This window comes from Oncorhynchus clarkii, chromosome 3 (genome assembly GCF_045791955.1).
Source record: "Oncorhynchus clarkii lewisi isolate Uvic-CL-2024 chromosome 3, UVic_Ocla_1.0, whole genome shotgun sequence".
NCBI lineage: Eukaryota > Metazoa > Chordata > Actinopteri > Salmoniformes > Salmonidae > Oncorhynchus > Oncorhynchus clarkii.
The window spans coordinates 67,550,279-67,567,933 of NC_092149.1; the positions used below are offsets into that span (position 1 = coordinate 67,550,279).

At 41.1% G+C, this 17,655-nt stretch overlaps 1 protein-coding gene across 1 annotated transcript in view; it reads left to right on the forward strand.

The window, feature by feature from the left end:
* The first annotated feature begins 1,081 nt into the window (after nucleotides 1-1,081).
* The window catches only part of LOC139406086 (5-hydroxytryptamine receptor 2A-like), a 39,388-nt gene continuing 22,814 nt past the window's right edge, over nucleotides 1,082-17,655 (forward strand). Inside the window, exon 1 of the mRNA XM_071148552.1 lies at nucleotides 1,082-2,593. Coding sequence (XP_071004653.1) covers nucleotides 2,110-2,593 — 484 coding nt within the window. The 5' untranslated portion in view covers nucleotides 1,082-2,109. The remainder of the gene's footprint in view (nucleotides 2,594-17,655) is intronic.

The window sequence follows — 17,655 nt, forward strand, 5'->3', positions numbered from 1 at the left end:
AGATCTGCGAAGACATTTTAATTTTTTACAAATCATCCTTGAAAGACAGGGTTCTGAAAAAGGGACATTTATTTTTTTGCTGAGTTCATGTATGCTTGAGTATGTATCTAAATATGTAATGTGTGTGTGTGTGCTTGTACTTTGTCTTCCTACATGTTTCTGTTTGAGCGAGTATGTGTCAAGTCCTGACAACAGAAAGCCTTTATTTTCTATGGTGGACTGGGGGGTGTTCTAGTTTATTATTTACATGTGTAGTCTAGTTTTTGTATTTCTATGTTGGCCTGGTATGGTTCCCAATCAGAGGCAGCTGTCTATCGCTGTCTCTGATTGGGGATCATATTTAGGTAGCCTTTTCCCACCTGTTGTTTGTGGGGATCTTGTTTTTGTATTGTTGCTTTTAAGCCCTATAAGGCTGCACGTTCGTTTGTTTGTTTCTCTTTATTGTTTTTGTTGCTGGTTCACATTCAAATAAATTATGATGAACCCAAATCATGCTGCGCCTTGGTCTACCCATTTCGACGTCCGTTACAGTATGTGAGAGACCCAAGAGTGGGAGGAATGAGGTGGTCCTTCGGTGGGCACAACAGGGTGCTCTCTTGCTCTGTGGTACTTGGCACAGACACTGCTGAGAAAGACCCCTGTATGCACACTATGCTGCCTGGATTCAACTGATTTCTCACTGCGAAGCAATACCTTTATGAGCTCTCACAGAACAACTCCTAAAGCTACTGTGTGTAAACTGAAGACCTACCCTGGAATGTGCAAGGAGGGAGAGCTGCCTGAAATACAGTACAGAAAGCCTGCCCTGTGTGAGAGTGACAGAGAGAGAGAGAAAGAGAGGGAGACCGAGAGAGAGTGATTGAACCAGGAAGAGAGAGAGAGATGCGTGGAGAGGGGAGCAGAACAGAGAGAGTGAGGCAGGGAGAGCGAGAGGCAGGGAGAGAGAGAGAGTGAGGTAGGGAGAGCGAACAAGAGGCAGGGAGAGAGAGAGAGAGGCAGGGAGAGCGAACAAGAGGCAGGGAGAGAGAGAGAGAGAGAGCAAGAGAGAGAGAGAGAGAGCGCATGTGAGTGTGTGTGTGAGGGAGAAGAAACGGCACACAGTGGAGTAGTGCTCAGTGACTGGTGGCTGAGGTGAGGTGTAGAGCTGTAGGGGACTTCCTAATAATCAGGGGACCTGAAGACCCTGTCTTTTGTCAAAGAGGAATCAAAACGATATGGGCTCTGTAGAGGCTGGACTAAAGGGCTGAAGGAATATGGAAGAAAAAAAGGAGAAACGGAATAAAGGTAGAGGAATGTTTTCAGTGTGACTGTTTTTCCCAAACCACCATTTTCCATCCATCACATCCGGCGAAACTCACCACCTTCGCAGCACAGAGGGCGGACCTGGCTGGAAGTGTGTGTGTGACAGTAAGAAAGGGAGGAAGAGTGTCTGTGACACCTGTCGTCACTCATTATGCTGTTGATCCATCTCCATAGCACTGACACACACAGGTGCAGTTCCTAGCGAGCGCAGCAGAGACACCTGCGAATTTTCTGACAAACACATACCTCCTGTCTCATCTTCTCCATTGAAATGACAATGTCAGGTTTAAACCGAGCGATCGCTGCCTTCTGACAGTGTGGATACCTTCTGTCCAAACTGGCACACTGGAGTTGAGCACATTCTTATCATTATACTTTCCTGATTTCAAATGGATTCAACCTCTTTGATCAACAGGTAATAATGTGGACCTGAGAAAAGGATTGAATGTGAGATATCGTGCTTAGGGTATTTGCCCTCCGGTTTGGAATACTTGGAACAGAGCGAAAGTCATAGAGCTCTCTATTGTTCGGGGGGGTTTTGCTAAGTTATTGTTGCTCTCCGTTTCCGTCCGTCATTAGCTACGACTACTTCAAGAATTAACCGAGGTGAAGTCTGTACCCATGGACAGCCTTCTCTGACTTAATCCCACATGTAGTTTAACACTGACAGACGTTATGAGGGTTGACTTTGAGCTCTGAGCATGTGGAGACTCTTAAGGACCAGACCTATCCCTCTCTGCTCCTCTCTCACCACGTAACAGACTTGTAAGAGTTAGTGTGCCATTGTAAGGGACGTGCTGGAGGTGTATGGCGACTGACATAATGAACCTGCATGGGAACGTATCGGAGTTGATCTCTTCTGCCGTCAGAGCCATAACGCTTCCGTCCTTTGACCCCGAACCTGACCCTTGGCCTAATGGTCCAGAGAGACTTCTGGGAAATGAAAGCAGGAATTTTTCAAATGGGTGTAATGGGAATGATGGCGGCAATGTGCATGACTTTCCGCCAGGCAACTGGACGCATAGCGGCAAGGTTTACAGTGATGAAGCAAGGATTCTGGCATCATCGCAGTGTGTGAAGGGGATGAAAGCAGTGGATAAGAACTGGGCTGCTTTGCTGATCCTGGCGGTCATCGCCGTTACAGTGACGGGTAACATCCTGGTCATCATCGCAGTGTCTCTGGAGAAGAAGCTCCAGAACGCCACCAACTACTTCCTGATGTCGCTGGCTTTCGCCGACATGCTGCTGGGCATCCTGGTCATGCCCATCTCCATGGTGACAATTCTCTATGGTGAGTTCCAGCTCAAGTTCAAAACTTTATTGTCTAATTGTTTGGTTAAACATTTACATTTGTCTTTGGCTTGCACACGTACAGACTCAGACACAGCACAGTAAAGACGTACAAAAAAAAACAGAAAACAGAGAATGAATCATAATACTTACAAAGTCTATCAACAAGAGTGTGTTTTGTATATTTGACATTTACGTTACTGTTCTCAGATTTTGTATTCATAGATTTAGATTTTTATGAAAATGTGTTTTTTTTAACAAAATGCTATATATCCATTGCTTATCTGGAATGGAATGGTCGTATCCTGTATATTTGACTGTACAGGATTTGGTTGTCTCACCTATCTATCTTAAGAAGAATGCAGGTACTGTAAGTCGCTCTAGATGAGAGCATCTGCTAGATGACTAAAATGTCAAATGTAAATGTTTTACATACAGATCTCCTATTAGTGTATTGAGTTATTATATCTTTTTTTATTAAATATTGATGTCACAAATGTATCATGTGTACAGTTCTTTATTAAAAATGTAATTATTTGTTACATTTGACTGTGTAAAACATAGCAGTACTACTTATTTCTCTGAGTGAGGCATATAGCATTTTGAAAAAAAATACCCTATTATTTGTCTCTGAAATATAACCATCAAGTGATAGATTTTAAATAAATATGTCTGTCATTGAACAACCCCATACAATGATTAGATAGTGAAAAAAACACACCAATCTCTTTCATAATTTATTTAAACAATAAAAGCTAATTTACCTACATTTCTGAAAATGGATATACAGTGTTTTGGAATTAAACTCTTCATTTATTTATAGTAGTATTTATTTCATATTTATTAGGATCCCAAATTAGCTGCTGCCGAGGTAGGCGCTTCTCTTTCTGGGGTCCAAACAGGAAACAATGTCTGTGTGTCTCTTCACAGTCCCTGTTGTGCCACGAGGTGTTCTTTTATCTGGTTATTGAATCTGGTTTTATTACTAGCTTGAGTTACCTGGGGTGGCAGAGAGATCCATTTGGTCATGGCTCTATTTAATACTGTTTGCTTCCCAGCCTCTGTTCTGGACCTGGGGACTGTGAAGAGACTTCTGGTTGCACGTGTTGTTTGATGCCGATGAGTGTCCGAACTGTGTGCCAACTGCTTGAACAGACACCGTCAACACCTCGCACAAAGACCAACAGTGATGCAGTAAATCTCTCCTCAACTTTGAACCAGGAGAGATTGAAATGCATGTCATTGACATTCACCTTCCGTGTACATCTAAATGCAATGCATGCTGCTCTCTTCTGGACAAACTGCAATTTGCTTATGTTTTTCTTGCCTAAAAAAAACTGTTTGGTTGACTGAGATGTCAAGAAAGTAGACCTCTTTCCTATTTTAGTAACCATTGAGTCTATATGTTTTGACTATGATAGCTTGCTATCTAGGGTAACAGCCAGCAGTTTAGACTCCTCAACTTGCTCAATCGCCACATTATTCAATAATAGATCCAGATGAGGTTTAGGTTTGATTGAGTGATTTGTCCCAAAAATAATGCTTTTAGTTTTTGAGATATTTAGCACCAGCCTATTTCTAGTTACTGACTAGGGGACAGCATTCGGAATTTTGGATGAAAAGCGTGCCCAAATTAAACTGCCTGCTACTCAGGCCCAGAAGATTGGATATGCATATAATTGGTAGATTTGGATTTTAAAAAACTGTTAAAATAGTGTCTGAGTATAACAGAACTGATTTGGCAGGCGAAAACCTGAGAAAAATCCATCCAGGAAGTAGTTTTTCTTTTGGTTTTGTAATTTTTTATTCAATGCCATTACAGTATCCATTGACTTAGGACTCAAATTGCAGCTCCTATGCCTTCCACTAGATGTCAACAGTCTTTAGAAATTGTTTTAGGCTTGTATTCTGAGTGGACCCTGCAGTGTCACAGAGATTTTTCATACGCGCCACCGAGAGAGTGCCTTTCTTGTTTACCTTTTATATTGACGACGTTATTGTCCGGTTGAAATATTATCGATTACTTAGGCTAAAAACTACCTGAGGATTGAATATAAACATCGTTTGACATGTTTCTATGAACTTTACGGATACAATTTGGATTTTTTGTCTGCCTGTTGTGACTGCATTTGAGCCTGTGGATTACTGAAGAAAACGCACAAACAAAATGGCGGTTTTTGTATATAAAGAGACTTTATCGAACAAAACAAACATTTATTGAGTAAATTAATGTCTTCTGAGTGTAACCATGTGAAGATCATCAAAGGTAAGTGATTAAATATATCTCTATTTCTGACTTGTGTAACTCTTCTACTTGGCTGGTTACTGTTTGTAATGATTTGTCTGCTGGGCGATGTTCTCACATATTCGTACGGTATGCTTTCGCCGTAAATTATTTTTGAAATCTGACACCGTGTTTGGATTCACAAGAAGTTCATCTTTAAACCTATGTAAAATACTTACATGTTTTCTGAATTTGTATAAGAGGTTAAAGGTGTCAGTTATTTATTTTACTGTTGCAGCCGACGTGTATACTGTTGAGTCGTCAGCATACATGGAAACACAGGCTTTATTCAAGGTCAGTGGAAGGTCATTAGTAAAAACAGAAACAATAATGGGCCGAGCCAGATGCCCTGTGTTACACCACACTCAAACGAATTTTCATTAGAGATGCTTCCATGAAATAAAACCCTCTGTGTTCTATCTAACATGTTTTTTCAGCAATGTGTTATGATCAATGATATCGAAAGCTGCACTGAAGTCTAACAATCTCCCAAAATCATATTATTATCAATGTATGCTGGAGCTGACATTCTTGTTGTGTTGTACAGAATTAGTTGGTTGTTTAACATTATTATTAAAATTGTTAGAATGATTAAGTCATGCGTGGAAACTCCAGCTGTTTGGTTTTTCACAAGTGGTTCAATACGAAGCAGATAAATATTTGGAGAATTTTAATTCAATACATTTTGTGGTTGTGGTTTTGCAATGTGTTGATATTTTGGTTATATTTATATGTTATATACACCGGCTAGTTTATTACCGACACCAACCTGTTCACAAAAATGTATCGCTCCTACAGGCAGTGAGTCACATGGCTGTGGCTTGTTATATAAAGTAGACAGACAGGCATCTTGTTACTGTTCTATTGAACGTTAGCATGGCCATAACAAGTGACCTGAGCAACTTTGAGCAGGGTACAGTATGAGCGCTGGTGCCAGGGGCACCGGATCCAGTATCTCAGCAACATCCGCCCTCCTGGGCTTTTCACGCACAACAGTCTCTAGGGTTTGCCGAGAAAGGTGCGACAAACAAAAAACATCCAGTCAGCGGTAGTCCTGTGGGCGAAAATAGCTAGTTGATGAGAAAGGTCGAAGAAGAACTTTTAAGAATCTTGTAAGTTCACAGGCGGTCCACAAACAGAACAACAATGGTGTGCAGAAAGGCATCTCGGAATGCGCAACTTGTTGATCCTTATCACAGATTGGCTATATTGCAGCAGATGACCACGCAGGGTTCCACTACTATCAGTTCAAAAACAAGAAGAAGCGGCTCCAGTGGGCACGCGGTCACCAACACTGGACAATTGATGAGTGGAAAACCATCACCTGGAAGCTGACAGCGAGTTCAGTTTACTTGATTGGCCTGCACAGTCCCCAGACCTCAACCCAATAGAACATATTTGACATGTTCACAGCATGAATGTTGAATAATTTTTTCCCCCTTTATTTAACTTGGCAAGTCATTTAAGAACAAATTCTTATTTACAATGACTGCCTACCCCGGCCAAACCCTAACCCGGAAGACGCTGGGACAATTGTGCACTGCCTTATGGGACTCCCAATCACAGCTGGTTGTGTTACAGCCTGGAATTGATGCCGCTAGCACTGAAATACAGTGTCTTAGACCACTGCGCCACTCGGAAGCACCTATGTACCGCCGTCCAATCTGCAGCAACTGTGGAACGGTTCCGACATTGTGTAGAATGCTCCGAAAGAATTCAGGCTATTAGAGGCCTTAGAGAGATCTTTACTCTGGAAGCTGGATAGACATGTACAGTCATACTATGGAAGCTGTCAGATATTTGCCTATATGGCTTTGTATTTTGATTTATGGCCCCCTTACTAGAAGCCTCCACCCCCATCTGGTCTGGTGAACATACCACATACCCACAATGCTTTGTGCAAGTAATGAATGTCACCAACATTTTTTTTCACCTGAAACATGGAGTGGAGAGGACTCTCTCTGAATAGAGTGCTGACTCTCTCTGAATAGATCTCTCTCTCTCTTTCCCAGCTTCTCCAGGGATTGGAGTTAGACAGTCTGTTGTTTCCTAAGTCCCTCTCCGTGCCTTTCTAAATGTGTAAATGTCACAAGTCTGCTTTTATAAGGAGCTTTAAGCCCTAAGTAGAGACCTCATTTGCATGAAAATGAGGAGTGTAGTAAATGAGTCTGAAGGAAGTGTGCTTCTGTGAAAAGTACGACCTCTGCTGCTTATTAGATGTTCCCCTTTAATAAGCAGACAAAAGAACTCATTAAACGTTGGGATGCCAACAGAAACTCTTCAGATACTTTGTCATTATTTTCTTGTGTTGCTACTTTGTTGCTAAATTGCCCACAGTGGATTGGATTCATCTGGCACATGAAAAGACTGAGCAAACAGAGAATCTTTTCATTACAGAGAGAACAACAACTGTATTTTAGGCCTGTCTGTCTACTACATGCTGTTGGGGATTAGACGTCTTGATTCTTATGAATGCATATAAATGAGGTTTTACCCTTTGAACAGTGTCCAGAGTCAACCAATAATTTATTAGCTTGCCATTGCCATAGATTATGTGAGGGTTTATTAATTGTCTGCCTTTCGGTGATGTGACACCAGATTACAGCACCACAGGGCTCTGATTCAAGGTAAGGTAGAAGATGAACATGAGTAGTCTCACCTGACAGCCATTCTTAGACGGCTTGCGAGATTAAGGCCTTCATGGTCCACTGAGTTATAATCAATCACTCTGTTTTATAGACACTTTTAACTGGGCTGAGTAGTCACCAAAGGCGACGTCTGGATGTTCATGAGAACAGAGTACTCTGTTATGGTCTTAATGGAGGTTAGCCAGACCCTCCAGTCCTGTCCTGTGGGACTGTTAGGAAGACAGCACCTTTCTTCAGCCTCGCCACTCATTTAGCTCTACTGCCCTCTGGAAATAAGGAAATGATTTAATCTCTTTATTGATTTGTCTCTCTCTTCTCGGTTATGTCAGGATCCTGATACCTGGTGTGTGTCTCCCACCTCCACCACTTTCATGGTTTTAATCGCTCTCCTTTCCTTTGCTTTGTTTTGCTTCCGCTCATGCACTGTTTCGCTCTTAGAGGGGTGTATGACAGAGAAAAACAGAGACCTCTTTTCAGAGTTTGTGTTTTTGAAGACAGAAATTTTTGACAGGCAGGTATGCCATATTCTGTTGCCGATGCAGTAAGTGTGCTCTAGTTTCTTGGTGTTGTCTAGATCATGACATAGAGAATGAATCATTGTCTTCCTACTGGGCACATATCAGTTCACCGTTTAGTTTTGTTTGACTTTAAGTTGATTTTCATGTGAAATCAAAACATTTAATTTAGGTAAAATTTAGTTAAAAAAATCCAATTAGTTTTCCATGTTGATTCAATGTCATCGCATAGATTTTCTGGGGATGAAATTACGTGGAAACAACGTTGATTCAACCATTTTTTGCCCAGTGGGTTATGACTAATGCTTAACTAAGGGGAAATGTGTTTCATATAACCCCGTAAAATCCTTTGACCCTCGCTCTTTAGACTGTCTTTATAGAAGAAGATTACCCCCTTGGTAAAAATAGACCTAATCCCCTGGGTGATGGACGAGAGAGAGAGAGAGAGAGAGAGAGAGAGAGAGAGAGAGAGAGAGAGAGAGAGAGAGAGAGAGAGAGAGAGAGAGAGAGAGAGAGAGAGAGAGAGAGAGAGAGAGAGAGAGAGAGAGAGAGAGAGAGAGAGCGAGAGCGAGAGCGAGAGATGAGTGGTTTTGTGGTTAGGGAGAAAACTTGGTTTGTGCTCAGACGTTTAGCCAGACACGGGGGAAATTTCAGGTCAAGCCAGCAGCAGCAAAACAAGTTTCAAAAAAGCAGCCAGCATGAGAATTAGGGTGGCAGGTAGCCTAGCGGTTAAGATCGTTGGGCCAGTAACCGAAATGTCACTGGTTTGAATCCCAAAGCTGACTAGGTGAAAAATCTGTTGATGTACCCTTGAGCAAGGCACTTAATTGCTCCTTTAAGTCGCTCTGGATAAGAGTGTCTGCTAAAGGACAAAAAAATGAAGGAAAGACTGAGTCTCAGCAGCTTCCTCTCAGACACAACCAAACACAAAACAAAGCCTTGTCATTATCTGCTCTCAGAGAACCAGATGTGTTCGCAGGGCAAAATAGAGGTATACAACAATGCAGGATCAAGGAGTTAGCCTGTTAACTTGCCTAAATATATATGTTTTAAAGATATAAACTTCAAATGGGCATGGTCTACTTAACAACCAAAAACACATACAGTATGTACGTGTCTGGTTGTTTATCAAAGTCAGCTGGCTAACTCATCGATGCTGCTTTGTAGTATACCCCTCAGGTAAATCACAGACGGAGAGATACAAGAGGAGGAAAATAAACAAATTGGTTTCTAGGGCGAAAGACAAGAGATGGGAATGATAAAGTTCCTGATGCTTCAATCAAGGGAGGGACTGGGAGAGAAACATCTGAACGAGAGAGAGAGAGAGACAGAGGGAAGAGACAGAAGCCCTGTTTATACCTGGTTTTAACGTGCATCCTTTGTCCTGATCTTGTCCACATTCTGAATATGCCCACATTTTTAGAAAGGTGTAGACAATCAAAAGACACATTGTGATCTGATTGTGATCAGACTATAGTCAGACACACATTGTGTCAGGATATCTTACAAGTGTCGACATATTGGGATAGAGAAACTATTTAAATCATCATTATTTTGCCCTCTAAAATCATTGGCAGGTGGTACCATTGACTGAGAACATCAATGTGTCTTACAATAAATAAATAAATATTATTTTGAAAGAATAGCTGTGAAATAATTTGCATAAGGGACCAGGAAACCTGTTCACAATGCAGACACAGTGGACAGATAACAGACACATTGTAATACCACGCGTAAACACATTTTGGGAAATGTGGGCAAAATTAGAATGTAGACAAGATCAGGACAACAGACATATGTTAGCCCCAGGTATAAACGGGACTAGAGAGGGACAAGAGAGAGCGAGAGAGAGAAAGGGCGAGAAAGAAAGAGACAGAGAGAAGAGGAGGCTGACTGAGTGTATAGGTGTTTGATACAGGGGCAGTTTGAGAAAGGATTTAAAAAACAGACCCGAGAAAGAGAAATGGAGAGATCAAGAGAGGCGAACATCTTTTCTTGCTTATCCTCCCACCGTTATTTGAGCTACATAACTACCCTCATTTGGGGTTCTTTGGTACATGATGTCATAGTCATGGATATTTGATAGTTTGTTTCTGATCCACTGTTTATGCGTCTGTATTATTGGTACAGGCCCCGTGTTTCAAATTCTACCTAGTGGAGCCCACCAGCGCTTTACTGTGTAAATGCTGCAGATAGAGGCAGAGGTAGTGGGTTGGTGGATGTATTTATTTATACGGCTCTGTGTTTATTTTTGGAGTCTTTGACTGCTTCCAGTCCTCCTCTAACTAGTTATAAAACCCTATTACACCAACGTCAAGACCAGGAATGGGGGCATCAACCATGACAGATTGTACACATGCATGCATGCACCGCACACGCACACACACACACACACACACACACACACACACACACACACACACACACACACACACAGTCAGTATTGGCTTTTAAGAACCTGGTATCAAACACAAAAAATACTGCTATTGAACCCCAGAATAATACAGGATATCAGTAATGAACACTGTATCCACGGTGATAGACAATTTGGGAACACGTCATACATAAATGCTGTTACCAGGGTGATGATGAACCCCAGTTTAAATCCAAATGGCTAGTTGCCATGACTCTCATCCATTGACTCAAGCGTTGTAACTATTGGCCTCACTGTGTGAGGTGTGCAAGTGTGACATATACTGCATTGTACTCTGAGTCATCGTTAAGAAATCTCAGTTATCCAAACTATGAATCTGACATCAGTTACTGATGACTGAGAAATTGTCTTTGGTTGGGTGAAAATGAATGCAGAACACTTTATGACATAAATAGTATGGCACACAGTAGATGGACTGTACGTGTCAGCTTCATTCTCTGAATATTATGTGGTATTGTAGAATGTGTAAATAATGTAGAAAGACTGGTGTCTTTCCTTCTATTTTGACATTTCTCTGACATGTGTGAGGGTATAGATTGTAACTACAGGTGTTGTGGTGAAGCTAATCTGATGTTTCCAAATGAACTGGGATTCAAGCCCAGTCTGAATACCCAGGATGACTACTGATGTTACCTGAAACACCAAACTGCAGCAAAAGTCAAAGGTCTCAGAGGAAATGAGTGAATTAGAGACAGAAGGAGAGACAGAGCAATAGACACATTGAGAGACAGAGCGAGAGACATACATGGACAGACAGAAAGAGACGACTACCTCCTGTCACGTTCTGACCTTTATTTTCCTTTGTTTTGTCTTTATTTAGTATGGTCAGGGCGTGAGTTGGGGTGGGCAGTCTATGTTTTTTCTATTTCTGTGTTTGGCCTGATATGGTTCTCAATCAGAGGCAGCTGTTTATAGTTGTCCCTGATTGAGAACCATATTTAGGTAACCTGGGTTTCACTGTTGGTTTGTGGGTGTTTGTTTTCGTGTCTGTGTTTGTCACCACACGGGACTGTTTCGGGTTTGGTTTTCGTTATTGTTCACATTTATTGTTTTGTATTTCCTAGTGTTCAGTTTATGTTTTATAATTAACGATATGGACACTTACCACGCTGCGTTTTGGTCCGATCCCTGCAATCTGCCGTTACACCTCAACTGTCTGCTCCTATCCACTGTATTCTTTCCTAGATTTTCTCATTGGTTATCGTGTTTTGTTGCTTTGTGTTTGTGTCAAGGTCAGTGGCCACAGGGCTATGAAATGATATATGTGACTCTCAGTCACTCTAGTACATTCTACAACATTCATATAACTCTATAACCAAGTTAGATTTGTTTAAATTCAACAACAAAATTGTATCTTGCATTCATGCCAATAAAGCATTTGAAATTAAACAATTAAATCGAGAAAGACAACAAGAGAGACATAAACAGAATATACAGAAACAAACTTACAAGAGCCTTAGTAGGATAATTGCTTTTCCAAACTTTTTTCCTGAAGCGATTACCCAGCTAGCACATAACGTTCTGAGAACCATATGTTTCTTAGAGCTTGTTGAGTGCGTTGTTGTTCTGTGGTTATTTTGCATACAACCTTCCCACAACTTTCTGGGAATGGTGCTTCACATTGGGCATAGTTGCTTCAAAATGGGTAAAAACTGTTTGTATCAATGTTGGTTACATGTCATTTCAACCCCCCAAAATATTGAATAAATGTGCAAAAGTGATTGGATTTGCAAAAAGTAATCAACTTAAGGTTATTTTGTTTGAATTCACATTAGTTGAAAACTCAACTAAATTCAAATGAAACGCTGAACTTACGTCTGTGCCCAGCGTGTGCCCACATGCACACTGACTTAAAGCAACGGTATTCTAAGGATATGCTTGTTTAAAAATTCTGCAGCTGCAATTAAAAAATAATAATCTTAACAATGAAATAAATAGGTGACCCCGAAAGCCGATAGTACTAGCCATAATAATGAATCTGCAGAAGGGACGAGTGAGGACAGATGGACATGTGTAAATTAGACGTTCATTCATACTGCATTTATTAGGCCTATTATTACTGAACCCCATAGGGTATAATGCAGCAACTTTTTCACAAGACAAAAGTTAACAGCTGATGAGATGATACAGTGCATTTGGAAGGTATTCAGACCCCTTGACTACCACATTTTCTTACGTTACGTTCTTTTTTCCCTCATCAATCTACACACAACACCCCACAATGACAGAGCAAAAACAGGTTTTTAGAATTTTTTGCAAATGTATTACATATAAAAAACTGAAATATCACATTTCCATAAGTATTCAGACGCTTTACTCAGTACTTTGTTGAAGCACCTTTGGCAGCAATTACAGCCTTGTGGCTTCTTGGGTATGACGCTACAAGCTTGGCACACCTGTGTTTAGGGAGTTTCTCTCATTCTTCTCTGCAGATCCATTGCACAGCTATTTTCAAGCCTCTCCAGAGATTTATGGTCGGGTTCAAGTCCTGGCTTTGGCTGGGCCACTCAAGAATATTAAGAGACTTGTCCCGAAGCCACACCTGCGTTGTCTTGGCTGTGTGCTTAGGGTCGATGTCGTGTTGGAATGTGAACATTCGCCCCAGAGTGCTCTGGAGCAAGTTTTCTTCAAGGATCTCTCTGTATTTTTCTCCGTTCATCTTTCCCTCGATCCTGACTCGTCTCCCAGTCCCTGCCGCTGAAAAAGATCCCCCAAAGCATGATTCTGCCATAACCATGCTTCACCGGGATAGTGGGATAGTGCCAGGTTTCCTCCAGACGTGACGCTTGGCATTCAGGCCAAAAATGTCAGTCTGTTTCATCAGACTGAGAATCTTGTTTCTCATTGTATGAGAGTCCTTTAGGTGCCTTTTGTCAAACTCCAAGAGGGCTGTCATGTGCCTTTTACTGAGGAGTGGCTTCTGTCTGGCCACTCTACAATAAAGGCCTGATTGGTGGAGTGCTGCAGAGATGGTTGTCCTTCTGAAAGGTTCTCCTATCTCCACAGAGGAACTCTGGAGCTCTGTCAGAGTGACCATCGAGTTCTCGGTCACCTCCCTGACCAAGGCCCTTCTCTTCTGATTGCCCAGTTTGGCTGAGTGGCCAGCTCTAGGAAAATTCTTGGTGGTTCCAAACTTCTTCCATTTAAGAATGATGGAGGCTACTGTGTTCTTGGGGACCTTCAATGCTGCAGAAATGTTTTGGTACCCTTCCCCAGATCTGTGCCTTGACACAATCCTGTCTCTGAGCTCTACTGACAATTCTTTTGACCACATGGCTTGGATTTTGCTCTGACATGCACTGTCAACTGCAGGACCTTATAAAGACAGGTGTGTGCCTTTCCAAATCATGTTCAATCAATTTAATTTACCACATGTGGACTCGTGAAAATTCTCAAGGATGACCAATAGAAACAAGATACCTAAGCTCAATTTGGAGTCTCATAGTGTCACGTCCTGACCATAGAAAGCCTTTATTTTCTATGGTGGAGTAGGTCAGGGTGTGACTGGGGTGGTGTTCTAGTTTATTATTTCTATGTGCATTCTATGTTTTCTATTTCTTTGTTGGCCGGGTATGGTTCCCAATCAGAGGCAGCTGTCTATCATTGTCTCTGGTTGGGGATTATACTTAGGCAGCCTTTTTCCACTTGTTGTTTGTGGGATCTTGTTTTTGTATTGTTGCTTTTGAGCCCTACAAGGCTGTACGTTCATTTGTTTGTTTCTCTTTATTGTTTTGTTGCTGGTTCACATTTAAATAAATTATGACCACGCCGCGCTTTGGTCCACTCCTTAACGATCGTGACACATAGCAAAGGTTCTGAATACTTATGTAAATAAGATATTTCTGTTTTTGATTTTAGATATTTTTTTTTTCATTCTAAAAACAGTTTTTGCTTTGTCATTATGGGGTATTGTATGTACAGATTGATGAGGAGTTTTCTTTATATATATACATTTTAGAATAAGGCTGTAACGTAACAAAATGTTGAAAAGGTCAAATGGTCTGAGTACTTTCCGAATGCACTGCACCTAGATACAGACACATCACCGCATGGCAAGCAGTACGGGAGTGTCAAGTCTAGGTCCAAGAGGCTTCTAAACTATTTCTACCCCCAAGCCGTAAGACTCCTGAACATCTAATCAAATGGCTACCCAGACTATTTGCATTGCCCCCCTCTCTTTTACGCTGCTGCTACCCTCTAATATTATCTACGGCAATGTCACTGTAATAACTCTACCTACATGTACATATTACCTCAATTACCTCAACTAACCGGTGCCCCCTCACATCGACTCGGTGCCGGTAACCCCTCTATATAGCCTCGCTATTGTTATTTTACTGTTGATCTTTGTTACTTTTATTTCTTTTTTTGGGGGGGGTGGTATTTTTCTGAAAACTGTGTTGTTGGTTAAGGGCTTGAAAGTAAGCATTTCACTGTAAGGTCTACTTGTTGTATTTGGAACATGTAACAAATACAATTTGATTTGATTACAGAGATAGAGACGAAAAATGCTCAACCTCCAGATGAGTATGAGGGGGAAGTTTAAGTACAATTCTTACAAGCTTGTTTGGTTTGAAGCTTATTCTTTAGATGTGTGGGGCTGCTGGTGAACCATGATACGCAGGCATAATCAAAATGACACTTGACTAGCTAGGTTTCCATCCTATTGGCGACAGATTTTCAAGCGAATATTCTTCATAAAAACTATGCCATTTCAGAGTTTCCTTCAGGAAAATGTAGCACCAGACAACATGACAGGGAAGATTTTAATGCACCAGACATTTGAGACATTTACCGGACACCGGACACCCATATGCAGCCAGCACCATCAATAAACAAGGTATATTGGCCAAGTGAGCCACATTTACGTTGCCTTAAAAACAACCTATAACAAATTACAAAAACATTATTCATTGTGTTTCGATGTGTAGCACTTGTATTGGTTTTTCGGCTACTTTCCTAAAACAATAATTGTCCACCTCACGGTTCAGTTGTCCCAGATTTGAGCACTAAATATATCAGGGTATTGCATGCAAAGGCCTATAGGCCTGTGTCCACTGTATGATATTAACATTTTAATAAATAAACACTGCCGTTCAAAAGTTTGAGGTCACTTAGAAATGCCCTTGTGTTTGAAAGAAAAGTGAACTTTTTGTCCATTAAAATAACATCAAATTGATCAGAAATACAGTGTAGACATTGTTAATGTTGTTAATGAATATTGTAGCTGGAAACGGCTGATTTTTTATGGAATATCTACATTGGCGTACAGAGGCCCATTATCAGCAACCATCACTCATGTTCCAATGGCACATTGTGTTAGCTAATCCAAATGTATCATTTTAAAAGGCTAACTGATCATTAGAAAAACCTTTTGAAATTATGTTAGTAGAGTTGAAAAAGTTTTTTTCTGATTAAAGAAGCAATAAAACTGGCCTTCTTTAGACTAGTTGAGTATCTGGTGCATCAGCATTTGTGGGTTCGATTACAGGCTCAAACTCGTCAGTCTATTCTTGTTCTGAGAAATGAAGGCTATTCCATGTGAGAAATTGCCAAGAAACTGAAAATCTCGTACAACGTTGTGTACTACTCCCTTCACAGAACAGCGCAAATTGGCTCTAACCAAAATAGAAAGAGGAGTGGGAGGCACCAGTGCACAACTGAGCAAGAGGACAAGTACATTAGAGTGTCTAGTTTGAGAAACAGACGCCTCACAAGTTCTCAACTGGCAGCTTCATTAAATAGTACTGGCAAAAGACCAGTCTCAGCATCAACACCGAAGAGTTGACTCCGGGATGCTGGCCTTCAATAAGAAAAAAGGCACAACCATCCCCAAAGCAAAATATATATATATATATATATAAAATAAGTTGACAACACTCCCCTGTTTTAGACCACCCCTGCCCCCAGTAAATGTTGATCTGTCCCTTAACTGGCCTAAATTGAGTTTGAGTTTATTTTTTATTTTTACAGGGACAGTGCACATTAATCAACGTTTCAGTAAAAGTGCCGGTTTTAGCCAGCCGGCTAACTTTCAACCGCAGTCCCTGGGCAGGTTATTAAAAACAATTACAATATAGACAATCATTAAGCAGTGAGCACACACAGAGCAACATAGGACAAGCAAGATGTAGCATACAGACAGAGCAGCATAGAACAAAAAAGCAGCAAGACAAAATGTATAAAAGCAACAAAGTGTTTCCACACCTCACAAGCCACAGACAACAGACAACATGGAAAGCGGCAATACACAGCTAAGGATTATGTTCACAAATCTGATTGACCTTTAGCCATGTCTTCATGCATTTTGTGAAAGTGTGATATGTGGTGCAGTTATGTATGTGTGTCTGATGGCAGTGTATTCCAGACATGGGAAGCTCTCACAGAGAAAGCTGATTTACTAACGGTGCTTTTCCTTAAGGGAACTATATAGTTACCTCTCATGGCAGACCTTGTGGATCTGCTGCCATATGTTTGGGTTTTCTGTTTAACAAAAATATTGAGTGGAGGGGGAGCCAGGCCATTTAGGATTTTGAATACAAGACATGTGTCGGTGTATTGCACAAGATTTTCCCAACTCAGGAGCTCATGCTTTCCGAGGATGTAACAGTGATGATGACTATTGGGCTTCCTATCAAGCACTGTGAGAGACTGTTTGTAGACAGACTGAATAGGTTTTAATGTTGTACAGCAAGCTTGGGCCAAATTAGTCAAGCAGTATGTTAAGTGGGGGAGTATCATAGATTTGAAGTACAGTTTTGCTACCTCTGTAGTCAAACAATTTCGTATAAATCGGAAATTAGCTAGGTTGAATTTGGTTATTTGAATAACCTTTATCACATGCTTTTTAAAAGAGAGGTTGGAATCAAGTATGATGCCAAAGTACTTAAAATCAGATACCACCTGGAGCTTCTCCCCTGACACATATACATCTGGCTCAGTAGCATTTGTTGCCCTCTTTGTGAAGAACATGCAAACTGTTTTTTTCACATTGAGATGCAAACACGAGTCACTGAGCCACTTTGTAACCTGACCATTACAGTAGTGAGTTCTTGTGCAGCTTGTTGTTTGCTCTTTCCATGCACATATATCACTGTATCATCTGTATACATTTGAACTTCAGACCCAGTACAGACAGAAGGCAGATCATTAATGTACAGGCTGAACAGGAGAGGCCCCAGT